Source organism: Strongylocentrotus purpuratus, unplaced genomic scaffold (genome assembly GCF_000002235.5).
Source record: "Strongylocentrotus purpuratus isolate Spur 01 unplaced genomic scaffold, Spur_5.0 spur5_scaffold_14, whole genome shotgun sequence".
Classification (NCBI taxonomy): domain Eukaryota; kingdom Metazoa; phylum Echinodermata; class Echinoidea; order Camarodonta; family Strongylocentrotidae; genus Strongylocentrotus; species Strongylocentrotus purpuratus.
In genome coordinates this window covers 36,661,242-36,675,383 of record NW_022145599.1, presented here as the reverse complement: position 1 = coordinate 36,675,383, position 14,142 = coordinate 36,661,242, and the positions used below count along the sequence as shown (strand labels likewise).

Sequence of the window (14,142 nt, the reverse complement as noted above, 5' to 3'; positions counted from 1 at the left end):
TGATGTTTTTTGATATAAAGTAAACAAAAGTACAGTCAAGTACTTTGAAAAGAATTCTCAAGTGAAATTTCAATCTAAATGTACCAGATATGCGCAGGATGTGAAGTAGAATATTATTTGTCGGCATGTAGGACGTTTTAGGGGAGGGTAAAATGCAGAATAAAACCGGATTATAAACTTTAGAGTGTAAATTTGTTGATGCTATGTATGTCATACCTGTTTCACATCTCAGTCCAGTCCATGCATCTGGGCATGCGCAGGAGAACGAGTCTGGACCATCGGTACATACACCACCGTTCATACATGGGTTGCTATCACATTCGTTCAGGTCTAAATAGAAAAGCAGTGAACTCAAATCAATTCCAATTCCAAAGGAGCACGATGCAAAAGGAAGACTATTACATCAACCATATTTTCAATGACCACAGTTTCTCAACATTTCTCTTTCATTTAATAATTTGGGATTAATTTGGGAATCGGAATAAATTATTATAGGCAAATTGAGGGCATGTATTGCTGTGGAAATACAAAAATGCTTAACAGCATAATGTTATCAATTGATATCACATTTACAATTTCTTCGAAGGCTAAAAATATAGGACTTTGAATAAAATACTAGTATATCAATAACGAAACTAGTTTATGATCTAGTAATGGAGACATCGATCGGGGAAACATCAAATTGATTATGTTACAAGCGACTTTTGGTTATACGTACCATTTTGACAATTAAATCCGTCATACCCGCTAGCACATGTGCATTCATATCGATTGAGGTAATCCCTGCATACTGCTCCATTCTGACAAGGGTTGGTGGCACAATTATCAATATCTGGTTCGGAAAGAGATCAAAAATAGTTAAAACCAAATCTACTATAACAAGCACAACAAAGGGCACCATTGTATCACATTCTATATATTAGTGGTAGGATCAAATGTGGAATGTGTATGTGCTTTCTAGAAAAGCATAGATTTGGGGTTTACTTTTTTAAAATTGTCATCATGCAGAGACTTTGTAGGCCCGAACGGCACACTAAAGATTTGATAACCGTTTTTCTTTCGTTTTCTTTATTTTCACAGAATGTTCAGACTTGCCACAGAGTCCTAGTTCCGTCGCAACTGTTTCATAAGATGAAGGCAAATATCTCTTAGTGAATATAATTTACGACATTATATTGATGATAATTATATTAATAATGATAATTATTATAATATTAAAATTATGCATTTGCAAGGCGCAGAATTTTTGCAAATATATATATTACTTCGGTACAAGAGCTCCTGATGTGCTTGAATCTACAAAATAAAGTTACATGAAAAGATCTGCTTTTTAAAGTTTAAAAATACTTAACGATGGTGATTTCCTAATTTATATTCATGCTAATGGTAAGTTATTTCAATAAGTAACTATCCATACCGTTATCATCTCATATCCACACTCACCAGTAAGACATTGTTCTCCTGTCCAGCCTGTATCACAGCTACATCTAAACCCTCCTTGTTGATTAAAGCACGTTCCTCCGTTCATACACGGTTGGCTGTTACACTCATCAACATCTAAGAGCAATGGAAAAGAAAAAACACCAAGTTAAAGCAACACTGTGCTAGAAGCACTACCTCTAGCGCCATCTAAGGTCAGCTGTAGCAGTATGATCTCCTAGCTCGCTGCGCTGTGGGTTCCACTGTATCGTATAGTTCAGTGGGTTGGCAAGATGCAATAAACAGTACGCTAGGATAGAAATTTCGTCAGTATAGTATTGCTTTAAAGTCTGGTTCTCAGTCTCTATAGACTAGGTCTGAAAATACTGCCAAAGAAAGCACTTCACTTGGATACATGTAATAACTTATTGGACTTGCCCACGCCAATCAGTACGAATGCAATAAATTGAATTTGAATGAAAGTGTATATCCATAGAAGGAAATGATTATTTTTGTTTTTCACTTTAAGTCTTTATTACAATTAATACCAAGATTCGATTGTAAAAAACATTCATCAAAGAGCAACCAAGCTCAATTTAGTATGGCTTCAAACTATAGATAAAGATTAGAGTACTGACGAGCTAAAGTCATATTCGCTCATCGTCCAGCTTGATGGTTCTAAACAACAGAGCCTGTGCATGAGGTTCACCGCAAAATAATTCAAGCAACAGACTGGAACATGGCAAATGCAGTGTTCGGGGCTGGTGTGATCGCCACGTCATTGTTTTGCACAAAAAATGTTTGTCTCCAGCAACCTTGACAACTTGGCCTGTATGACGTCACACTTCGGTACTCTATAGATTAGGTTTATATTTCAATTTGAATCGTCCAGACTTACCAATTTCACAGTTGAGCCCTTGGAATCCCTGAGCACATGCACAGCTGTAGACGTTACGTCCATTTACACACTGAGCTCCATTCTGACATGGGTTACTTGAACATTCATTTATATCTGTAAACAAGAAAAGAAATAAATTGTGAATGCATAACAGGCGTTAGCCAGGATTGAAGACAAACAAACATACTAACAAGCAAACAAGCAAACAACAAACCTTATTTGGACAATACTAGACTGCCTTATCTCAATGTATTACTCATTAATCACCGACATATCTGTACCACAAATAAAGATTTTTTTCATGACCTGTTAGCTGCATAAGAAACGTCATATCCTCCCTTTTCCAGCTAATAATAATAATAAATTAAAATTTGGACAGATAAAACAAATTATCACTTTATCACTACTTGAAATGAATTTGCCTTAAAGATGTTTATTACTTAATGGGGAAGCTACTGATATTAGATTCATTTTGAAATCTAGTATTATCCCAAATTAACGTTAATCACTTTTTTTAAAAATCAAATCCTCCTTCCTTATCCACATTCCATCAAAACATAACACATGAGACATGATGAATATTCCTACCTGTATTGCAGTTTGTGCCTTGCCATCCGTTGATACACGTACATGTATATTCATTTTGACCGTTGTTACAAATACCTTCATTTTGACAAGGCAACGTAGCGCATTCATCAATATCTGAAAATAAATGAAAATGAAATAGTCATTGAAACTTTGCAGCATGTACAATTATTCACCTGATAATTATGGGTAAATAGTGATTGATGGAAATACATTTTATATGATCAGAAAATGACAGCGTAGCAACGACAACGAACAGAACGATTACTTCATTCCTTTCTTAAATGAAATCAACTCGGGGCTTTCCGAATTTACATCGAGTGATAAAGCAAATTGACATGAAGCTATCAAAGTTATGGGAGACTTTCGATTTGAAGTTCTAGATGCTAACGAACCAATGTCGTACTCGGGGGAACTAGCGCAGTAAATGGCTACTGAACCTGTGATATCCATTTGCAAGATCACCTATATATACAGTCTTAATACATCAAGAGTTAACAATGATAGGTTTTGATAAATTATAGAATATTTTCAAACAATTAATTTAAAGATCATTGTTGCAGAATGTAAAAGATGGTTTACAATCCCTTTTGATAAAGCAAGGAAGAAGACCATACCTTGATCGCAATTGATACCTGTCCATCCGGGCGGACAGAGACACCTGTATCCATTCACTTGGTCGACACAGGTGGCAGAGTTTAAACAAGGCGCACTACTGCATTCATCGATTTCTGTAAAAATAAACACAGGTAGAAAATTCGTTTATTAAAATGCATGTTATAATAAAAAATGAAATGTTAATAAAACTTTGGAATGAAAATGAGATTTATGAATGAAAATGATTTTAAGATGGCCAATCTTGAATGTATACAACCTATATTGCATAGTTTAGATTTCACTTGTACTTTTGAGGATGATAATCATATAATACTTTTTATCTTTATGATAATAACAACCACATACTGATTTAAAGATAATAACAACCACATACTGATTTAAAGAAGAAACTTAAATAATCCAACTTTCATTTTATTTAGAATAATCTCTATTGGCTGATTGGATGATTAAAGCCTTGTTCAAATATGGCGCGGTAAACTGCGGCGTTAATGTTTTTTTTATATACATATATCATGACGTGAGTGAAATATGCTTCATATTTCTGTATCTTAGAGCACAGATCCGTACCAGGACCTTTGTTGTGCGAAGTTGCCATTCATTTGCAAGGAGTAAAATGAAAGTCGCATTCTAGCACGAGCTTTAAAACAGACTACCTGTTTGGCAGCGTTCTCCCGTGAAACCAAGTAGGCATGCGCACTCGAATTCATCTATCAGATTAGTACAGGTCCCTCCATTAGTACAGGGATTGCTATAACACTCGTTGATTTCTGAAAAGACAGGAAATGTGCTTGTCAAAATCAATACAAAAATCGAGTGTATATCTGATCATAGCATTAACTCTTGTTTCAAAGTCATAAAATGACATGACAAAGACTAGGACACAGAATATAATATGATGGAAATATGATCATTAAGTAGTCCATGTCATGGAATATCGCCTTTTTACAAAAATTAGTGTACATTTATATTCTAACATTTGTGCTCCACATATTTCTAATGCTTTATATGCCAACAATGTTCTAAAACTTTAGTTTTTTTTGATAGATTGGTGAAACATAACATCATCTGAGCGGCAGGGAACCAATTTGATTGGCCTATTCGAGACTCTCCTTACAGAGACTGCTGAGTTGATCAACTGTCAACAATTATCTGTTAATACCTTTAAAAAAATTAAATGACTATTGCTCACAATTCCACAATACATATGGAAGTGTTAAAACGACAATACTGAGCGTCGAACGGAAAAAAAACGACAAGTAAAGACTCTTCCATGGTATTGGTATTTGCACACACTGAGCTCTTCTATAATCTCTCACATAATACAATCATTCTAAGCCAACACCTTACATTAATAAAATTATTTGCAAAAAAGGGTTTACCTGTTTCACAGTTATATCCCTGGTAACCTGCATTGCATTCACATGTATAATGATTCCTTTCATTTACACATGTTCCGTTGTTCTGACACGGGGAAGACGAACATTCATTAATATCTGAAAATGATAGGAAAGAAAAAACATTATCAATCCGATTTGACAAACTTGGTCAAAGTGATGATCAAATAAAAGGCTATTCGATCACCTTTCTGCATCGTATTTTGTTCAGGCATGCACAACACCTATTATTACATATAATTTACAGAGGTAAATGTGTTTTTTTAAATCATTCTCAGTATAGTTGGTAGTCTAGCCGCATGATACGACGTAATGAAACTTTAATTAAGTTCAGTTCACTTTTTTAAAATTCAAAGCAATCAATTTCACATTATATAACATTGCGACAGAACAATTTATGTACAGTAAGTAAAATATAAAAAGGTTTTTTTAACGAGACAGATGATTATTTGGAACATAAAAATGATGAAAAAAAAGAAAGATTAACATTGGGTATATTTTATGAATTGCAGTCATTTACAACACGTTTTTAGGTAAGAATCGAAAACTAGTGTTCATTTGAGATAATACCTATTATTCCTGCAACGAAAATGCACATTTTCTTTTCTTCTATGTTTATCTACTTCAAACTCAACTTGATGTCGACAAAACAAGTCAGAAGACCAATACTAAGGTATGGCACTGCAGCCAAAATTTCTATTCGGTAGGAAAATGAGCCTAAAAGTATTTGTTTGAAAGAGAACGTCTACTAACCTGTTTCACACATGATTCCGGTAAATCCAGGGGCGCATAAACATTCCCAGGCACCTAGGTTATTATTACAGTCTGCTCCATTCAAACATGGGTCGCTTTCACATTCGTTGATTTCTAGCAATGAAAATAAGAATAAATATACCAGACATGAAGAAATGTGAGGATGGAATAACAAATGAAAAGTTTGAAGTATTCATGGGATATTATAGGCCAAGCCCATGTATTTAAACTGTAAATATTATTCAATAATTACGTACAGAAAGTTTTTGTTTGGCGTTTGCTGGTCAGATGTCAAAATCGATACATCGTCAGACTAAAATTTATGTACAAAACAACGACAATGGAAAGCTTTGATACATATTCAATAGTAATGCATATTTGATCCAACTTTAATATTTCTTTAAAGAAAATCAAATTAAAACCAGTTTCAAGAGTTGTCAAAGAAAGAGAGAGAGAGAGAGATGGGGGACAAAGAGACAGAAATAATTTTGATGGAAAGTTATACACTATAGTATAACATAAGTCTTCAGTGATTTTGTTGATTTAATACCTCTTTGCAAGAATGCAACATTTCGTAGCAGCTAGTAGGTTAAAATGATCAAAGGATCAGAACAAGAAGAAAATGCTTTGATTGAAACTTACTTAATCACAGAAACAAACAAACAAACGAAAATTATAATATACAAATATACCGTGTGCTTGTGCATATATAATAATAATAATGATGATAATATACCGCTTTTATACGTCTCTAAGCGCTTTAAAGATATACTGATATAACAGATTGTTGTGTGTCACGTGGCACCTTTTAAGCCAATTGGATATTCGCTGACAAACACCCTACTATATGTCACCATGCAATGTCACATCACATGTCATAATTTATCATAATATCGTAGGTGAACATACCAGTTTGACACATGATTCCTCCGTATCCATTCCTACAATCACAGGTAAACCCATCGATTTCATTATTACACGTTCCCCCGTTCTGGCAAGGGGCGCTATTACATTCGTTGATATCTGCGTAAAAAAAGATAATCAAATAATACCTGTATATAATGTAGCATTACAAGAGTCAACATAAAGAATTATTACCTCTAATAAACGTATATCAATCTCTGACAAAACATATGTAGTTTCGCAATTAAGAAAACAAAGTGGTGTAAATAACCGTCGTACACGTGAAATGTGTCATTGGGAGGATACTGGTAAAGGCGGGGGTACTAATATTGTGGAGCAACAGGAGTGTATCTAGTCTGACAGACATGAGCTCGTACAAGAACCCACTATTGTTATAATTATTATTACAAGAAACATCAAAAGCATTATCTTGTATAATAATATAGCACCAAGGGTTCACAACTACTTAATTAATAATTGTATTTTTTCTCTATTAAGTTAAGGATATAATTCATCATCACTGAATATAATCCAATAGTAAAATATACAAATCTTATGAGGCAGACTTTGCAGATCATGGATAGATATCATTATGTATAATGCATATCAACAGAAAAAATATGAGCAATCATTGAAGTCCTGTGCTTCATTAGGAAACTTGATACTTTGTAAATAAAACATCATTCTCTGAATGATTAAGGTATGATAATGATATAATCGTAATTAGTTTGAAATAGTTATAGACACTTATATATTTTTCATCGATCACAAACAAACTATAATTTATCGGTGCTCGTATTGTCATTTCAAAGAGCTAAATGTCTTTATGTTGCGATAAATGTCTATTCTTTGTCCATCTTTAACGAATTTCACTCACCGTTTTCACACATCTCTCCATCGTAGCCTGGCGGACAGCTACAGACGAATTCATTCTCTTGGTTTGAACATGGTGCACTATTCTGACATGGATTGGACTCGCATTCATTGATATCTGTTATATGAAGAAAAAAAGGCATTCAAAATAACAATTTTTTCTTCAATTAATACAAAATGTGGGCGTAGATGTGCGTTACATTATCTAAAATATGTATACAACTTTTTTTTGAAACTTCATCCATTTCTCTTTACCTCTGTCCTGCTTTTTCTTAAATTTTAATTTTCTTCCTCGTCAATCTCTTTTATTTGCTATTCCGTTTCTTGCCTCCTCCTTTAATAGAGTGACTACATTATACGATGATTTTTGCTGGCCTAATACCAAAATGTATTAGCAATCTTAATATAAAACGATTGGTACACTTCTTAAATGAAATATTAAATGAAATTGTCGAAACACCGAATAGCCAAGCATGAGAGAAACTCCAATGAATGGTTCTGACTTACCTATTCCACAAGTAGTTCCATTCCATCCTGGTGCACATTCGCATTCATAGCCATCGATCATATCAAGACAAGTCGCTCCATTAAAGCATGGCCCGCTAAAACATTCATCGATGTCTGTGTGATGATATATGCAAAATGATGCGTTATTTTATAATTTTTGTACAAGGTCGCCTAAAGAACTTGTTTTCAAGTCGATTTTGGCGCCTTACAAATCTAATTATTATTATCATAATTATGATTTATATTACTACTATTGATATTATTATTATTATAATTATTATTATTATTATTATCATCATCATTATTTTCAAAGAAGTAACAATCCAAAAATCCAATCAAACACAATTTACTTCTCAAATAATGGCAAATGAATCACGCTTTAAGTCCATCCTGAAACAAGATTTATGATGAATTCCTCATTTTAAGAACTGTGGGTGTTGACATTAGAAATTTATTTACTTAGTTCGCAGTTAGGCCCATCCCATCCTGGCAGACATGTACATGTATATCTGTTCTGTCCGTTATTACAGGCTGCTCCATTCTGACAGGGGTTGCTAGCACACTCATTTAGATCTGAAAGAAGAACACAAATATTACAACTTTACATTTAGTCAGTGACAGCAGATATATCATTACATGCTTCCTTTACAATCTTTTGTAAACCATGTTACATTGTTTAAGAACTGATGCAACATTGCTTCATTAATAAACAGGTTATACTAACTCCAAACTGCTTTCAATGAAGCTCCGTCGCTATCTGCAGGTATGATAAGTGAAAATGTGTTTCATATTTTGCAAATCTATTAAAGGGGTTTCATTTATTAAAGTATAAATGTTGCAAAGCTAATTATCTACTTTACATTTGACAGTAGACGTCTGATCAAACATTGAGTGAATTTATAGTGAAATAAAATTGAAAGGTAAGGAATGACTTAGATTTAAAAAATAAATTAAATTCTTCCTTAAGCGGCTTCAAAGGGATGTTCAAATCACTAATATTGAATAATTATAATACTTGACTCACCTAATTTATGATCAGATTTTTCTCTCACTTTGTATTTTTTGATTTCGTTTTGCTTTGACTTCTCTATATCAATATATCTGTCTTCCTTTCTTTTTGTTTTCTTTTTCCTATCATGTCGTCATCATCCTAATTTTGACGGCAGCACCAATTAGGCTCTTGCCGACTATGAGCTCTTTCCTCATTTGTGATCTATTCTTTAATTTGGTAAATGTATTTCTAAAAATGAATGAATGAAAGAAATATCAATCTACAAACATAAACGCTTGCTTACCGACGTCACAATTAGTTGACTGCCATCCAGGAGCACAGGTACACTGATAGCGATTTTCAAAGTTTTGACACTGGGCACCATTTTGACATGGAGAACTGTTGCATTCATCAATATCTGAAAGAAAATATAATGAAGACAATTTAGCATAAACATCTTATCATATAAATGAAACCAATGGATGTTCGTTTGCATTTTGCGTGCAAGTGCAACAAAAAAGAGAATACATGTATAATTTAATAACGATTACCATAACGATTTAAACAAAGTCTTTTATTCATGTTATACGTTTAACAACATTATTTATTGTACATACAATTTCAAGATTCCTATCGTGATTTATAATTTTGAATTGATAAAATTGAACTTAAAATAATTTACATGGTGGAGTAGTAAAGGCAAGTTTAGGTACGAAAACAATACCAAGTACCACCGTGTGACGTCATACTGGCCAGATTGTCATGGTTGCTGGTTCCAAGTAATGTTGTTTAAAAAACGGCGTGGTGATCACACCAGCACACTCAATTTCCTCTACTCCAGCCAGTTGCTTAAATGATTTTTCATAAACCTCAAACACATGCTCTGTTGTTTAGTTAGAACCAGTAACCTGAACTTTGAGTTAATATAAAGTTAGTACTTCGGTACTCTATAGAGCCGTTGTAATACCTCGGTCGCAGATTGTACCGGACCATCCAGGTGGGCAATTACATGTGAATTGATTCAACCCATCCACACATGATGCTCCGTTGAGACAAGGATTGCTCGCACATTCATTGAAGTCTGAGGAAAAAGAACAATAAAAGAAATGCAATGTATCACTGAAACACCAAATGCATGCCATAAGATCTTGCAGAAGAATTCAGAATTAAGATAGGCATATGAAAGGAAAGTAGACCCCTGTTGATTAGAAACTGTTTTGTTTGTGAACGTTATTCAACATTCACATTCCACTATGTAGGTTGTGTACTGTATGTCCTTTCAATGTCTTCTTTTGATTTCCATTCATCTTGATTCTCAATTTAATTTCATATCTTTTAAAGTGATTGTCATTAATGCTAACAGTCAACTCCATCAACTTTACAAAACCATTATCATCAACATCGAAATGTTGGAAACTTGACACTAAAATCGTGTATGGCTCTAATCTCGCGAGATTACATTACATGGCAAAGAGATCACTCAAACACTGAATTGTGTACAATAATGATCATTATCAAAACAAATTTAGAGTTAAAATCAAGTCATCAATTTGATACCCGTATTTAAGACCTTTTCTCGGAACCGAACGTAACAGAAGGTCTACAAGACAAAGAGTTTTGGTCTCTATAACGACCTCTGACCTCATGTGCCTTCCCAGTAAACTAGGAATCTGTATACGACATCTGCAAGAATCTTCAGTATTGAAGGAGGCATATTATCTTGATGAAGGAGAAGAACTACGGGGAGAGTTTGCTGGAGACACTTGTCCACAAAGGCGGATAAATGGGGGGGGGGGGATTAGAGAGAGAGAGAGAGAGAGAGAGAGCGGGAGAAAGGGAGAGGGAAGAAACCGTAATCACTAAGCTTTGTATATTCACATTCCCTTCACAAACACACCCAGTGGACACCGCCCCTAGCTGATGCAAGTGCCCCATCAATGGCTTGGTTAAAGCTACGCCATTGGGTCTTTCATCAAATGTAAAATGACGTCATAATGCTACTCACTTGTTTCACAGCGTGTACCAACCCAGCCGTTGGCACAGTTACATTCATAGCCATTTACTCTATCCACACAGGTGGCTCCATTCTGACAAGGGTTGCTGGCACATTCGTTGATGTCTAGCGGCACAAGGAAAAGAAAACGAAGAAAATTAATCTTGACTATAATTAGGATAATAATGAAAAAGACACTGATAGTTATGCGATACTGATGATGATGATAATAATAGTAGTATAGTAGTTATTTAGATCAACCCAATATAAAATTGCTTCAAAATTGTTTTAACGTACTCGTCTATAAATTATCGATTTCTTACGAGAGCATTGCAATCTTAACTTCAATGTAAATGTAATCGTGAAAGATTGACCATGCATTAAACAAGAATTGGTGTATACTTTGAAGTGAAAGAAATTATTGACCTAATCTTTCTGAAAATCCCACGCACTGCACATAAACATGTCTAAATGGGATTGCACACACACATGTGGCAGAATATTTCAGCTAATTCTCGACATACTCTGAATATAAGGGCATTTCAAAGGACACTTTTCAGTGATATTCTTCCAATTTGACATAAAAAGAATGAGATGTTTAAGTAAATAATAACTTACTGCTTTCACAGTGTGTTCCTGTGAATCCATCCAAACAGCCGCAGAGATATCCATTGACTTGATCAATACACATACCATTGTTCTGACATGGGCTGCTACCGCATTCGTCAATATCTGTCATAATCAACCAGAGTTTGAACATTAATATTAGCATAAGTGTGGATCGGGTAAACGTGATAAAGGGTTCGAATCTCCTGCTATCTCTCTTGGTGATAATTCATTTATGCATTACTAAAAATCATCATAAATATAATGATAACAATAATGATAACATTAATACTAAAAATAAAAATAATGATCATAATGATAATAATGATTATAGGTGATAGCATGAATAATTATAAAGATGATAATGATGAAAAAAAATAACAAAAATGATAAAAGTAATAATGATAATAGTAATGACGAAAAAGAATATTAATAAATGCGCCAACTCCACATGACTAGTATGCTGAAGGCGCAAAATAAAGTGAGAATGGAAATAAACAAAAGTGAGACATCTTTTATAGAAAGCTACTGGATAGCAATTTTGAATTATATTGTATCAAATATATTATATAGAAGCTGTTTATTGCGCATAAACTATGAGATACATATAAATTGAAGAAAAAATACGAACTCACCTTGGACTCTGAATAGTTATGTACACACTTTTAGAAATAATTTATATCTATCGACATATTCGTATGAGTTGGCAAACAATGATGTAAAACTTGAATATACTTATACATAATATGATAAAAACAGCTCTATTCTACTTTGTAAGCGACATGCCTGCCAACTAAATGATAGCAATAAAGACCTGAACTGCATCATACAACAGCAGATATAATAACACACACAGAACAAACCACAAGCATTGAATAACACCGTAAAAGACACGACGATTGTAAGGTCAATGCTAACGTAAGAAACTAAATGCCTGCCCGGTGAACATTAGAAAAGGAATAATACAAAGGCGAAAATTTGAAAATATGTTTTTCCAAATTCATATCTCTCACAAACGTGCCTACAACATACCGTATACCACACCAAATGAAATGAAGGAGACTGATTTCTTTGATAGTAGAAACTAAATGCCTGGTGAAAGCTGGGGAAATGAATGATTCAGAGACGAAAAATGCAGATATTTGTTTTCACATTTATTTTATTCAAATAGTTGCATATCACACTCCATACCATAATAAACAAAGTGAAGTGACTTCTGTAAAAACAGTCAAGAAGAAATCCCCTTGATTCTTGAACCACACCTAGGCTTCTCCAATAATAAAACCACGTATCACACCAACAGATAAAATAAGCCCGACATATCTACTGCAAATCACATTAAGAAACATACATGGTGCGGAAAATGTGCGATAAGAATAAAAAGCATACTTTCGAAGCGTGAACAAAGCAATGAATAAATGTAAAAAAGTATTTGGTTTATTTAACGGAGACAGGAAAATAATATACTCATTCTACTTTTGCTAATTGAAATGCATGATTTATACGATGAAATCAGACTAATGGAATGTCAACGTGCAGCTACATGATATTTTGCTACTTACATAATATGTATTCTAGGCTATATGTAAACATGATAACTACAGCGATCTTGTTCTACTTATATGGAAGAAGTGAAGCACAGCAAGAGAACAGCAACATGAAATAACAATTTGGAAGAGATTCAGTAGATAAACAATGAAATGGCCAGCAAAGTAATTCAATATATGTTTATTGCTATGATAGTTCGCGAGAGGCATGCATGGGAATAAATAGAGTTCTACCTGTCTCGCAAACGGTACCCGTATACCCGCTAGTACAAGAGCAAGAATATGCATTTATCAAATCTGTGCACTGTCCACCATTCTGACAAGGGGTTGAATCACACTCGTTCGTTTCTGTTGCAAAAGAAGAAGAAAAATAAAAGAATTGAACATAAAAAATGATCATTGATAATAAGTAAATTGATAACTTTAATAAAATCAATTTTATATCACTAATTTTCCTGTTATTATAACTGATCTAGTAATTTATTATAACAGTATGTTATACAGTAGGCTTGCGGGTATAAAAGTATGTTGTCGTAATTCCACTTTAAGACATATCATTCATGAACATTTTTCTGTGATGATATATTACACACTACTTGGTCCTATCTAGATGAAAGGTTAATGTGGCTTGTCATTTCTTTGCAATGTTTTTTTCTGATATGGCACTAAAATAACTATACAACCGAGGACATGTCCTGTCTCAATCTCACTATAAACATTCCCAGATACTGAGAGATAAAGAATCATTAAACGTCTTCCTTCTCAACTTAAGAATTACCAAGATGGCTCTACTCTTTTGTGGAGCAGAACCTAACTAAGGGTAAGGGCGTCACCTGTTTCGCAGAGTGTTCCAGTGTAGCCTGAAGCACATGAACAGATGTATCCATTCACCAAATCTCCGCAGTTACCTCCATTTTGGCACGGCAAGCTATTACATTCATTGATATCTACAAACACAATGGAACAAAACAAAGTGGGTTAGCAATAATTTTGATTTCTCTGCAAGTGACAATATGCATCAAACATCATAATGAATGTAAAATATATCCTACACT

At 33.9% G+C, this 14,142-nt stretch overlaps 1 protein-coding gene across 4 annotated transcripts in view; it reads right to left on the bottom strand.

Annotated features, from left to right (window-relative positions):
- Positions 1-14,142, bottom strand: part of LOC582329 (neurogenic locus notch homolog protein 1) — a 48,726-nt gene that overhangs the window by 15,520 nt on the left and 19,064 nt on the right. For 3 of the 4 annotated variants that reach the window (XM_030984875.1, XM_030984876.1, XM_030984877.1), the window contains 19 exons: positions 13,921-14,034; positions 13,322-13,435; positions 11,553-11,666; positions 10,947-11,060; positions 9,909-10,022; positions 9,246-9,359; positions 8,410-8,523; positions 7,951-8,064; positions 7,448-7,561; positions 6,577-6,690; positions 5,668-5,781; positions 4,900-5,013; positions 4,174-4,287; positions 3,520-3,633; positions 2,906-3,019; positions 2,318-2,431; positions 1,444-1,557; positions 719-832; positions 217-330 (listed from right to left, as the gene is read on the bottom strand). In XM_030984875.1, the coding sequence (XP_030840735.1) occupies positions 217-330; positions 719-832; positions 1,444-1,557; positions 2,318-2,431; positions 2,906-3,019; positions 3,520-3,633; positions 4,174-4,287; positions 4,900-5,013; positions 5,668-5,781; positions 6,577-6,690; positions 7,448-7,561; positions 7,951-8,064; positions 8,410-8,523; positions 9,246-9,359; positions 9,909-10,022; positions 10,947-11,060; positions 11,553-11,666; positions 13,322-13,435; positions 13,921-14,034 (2,166 nt within the window). The remainder of the gene's footprint in view (positions 1-216; positions 331-718; positions 833-1,443; positions 1,558-2,317; positions 2,432-2,905; positions 3,020-3,519; positions 3,634-4,173; positions 4,288-4,899; positions 5,014-5,667; positions 5,782-6,576; positions 6,691-7,447; positions 7,562-7,950; positions 8,065-8,409; positions 8,524-9,245; positions 9,360-9,908; positions 10,023-10,946; positions 11,061-11,552; positions 11,667-13,321; positions 13,436-13,920; positions 14,035-14,142) is intronic. The other variant, XM_030984878.1, reaches the window with a different exon arrangement.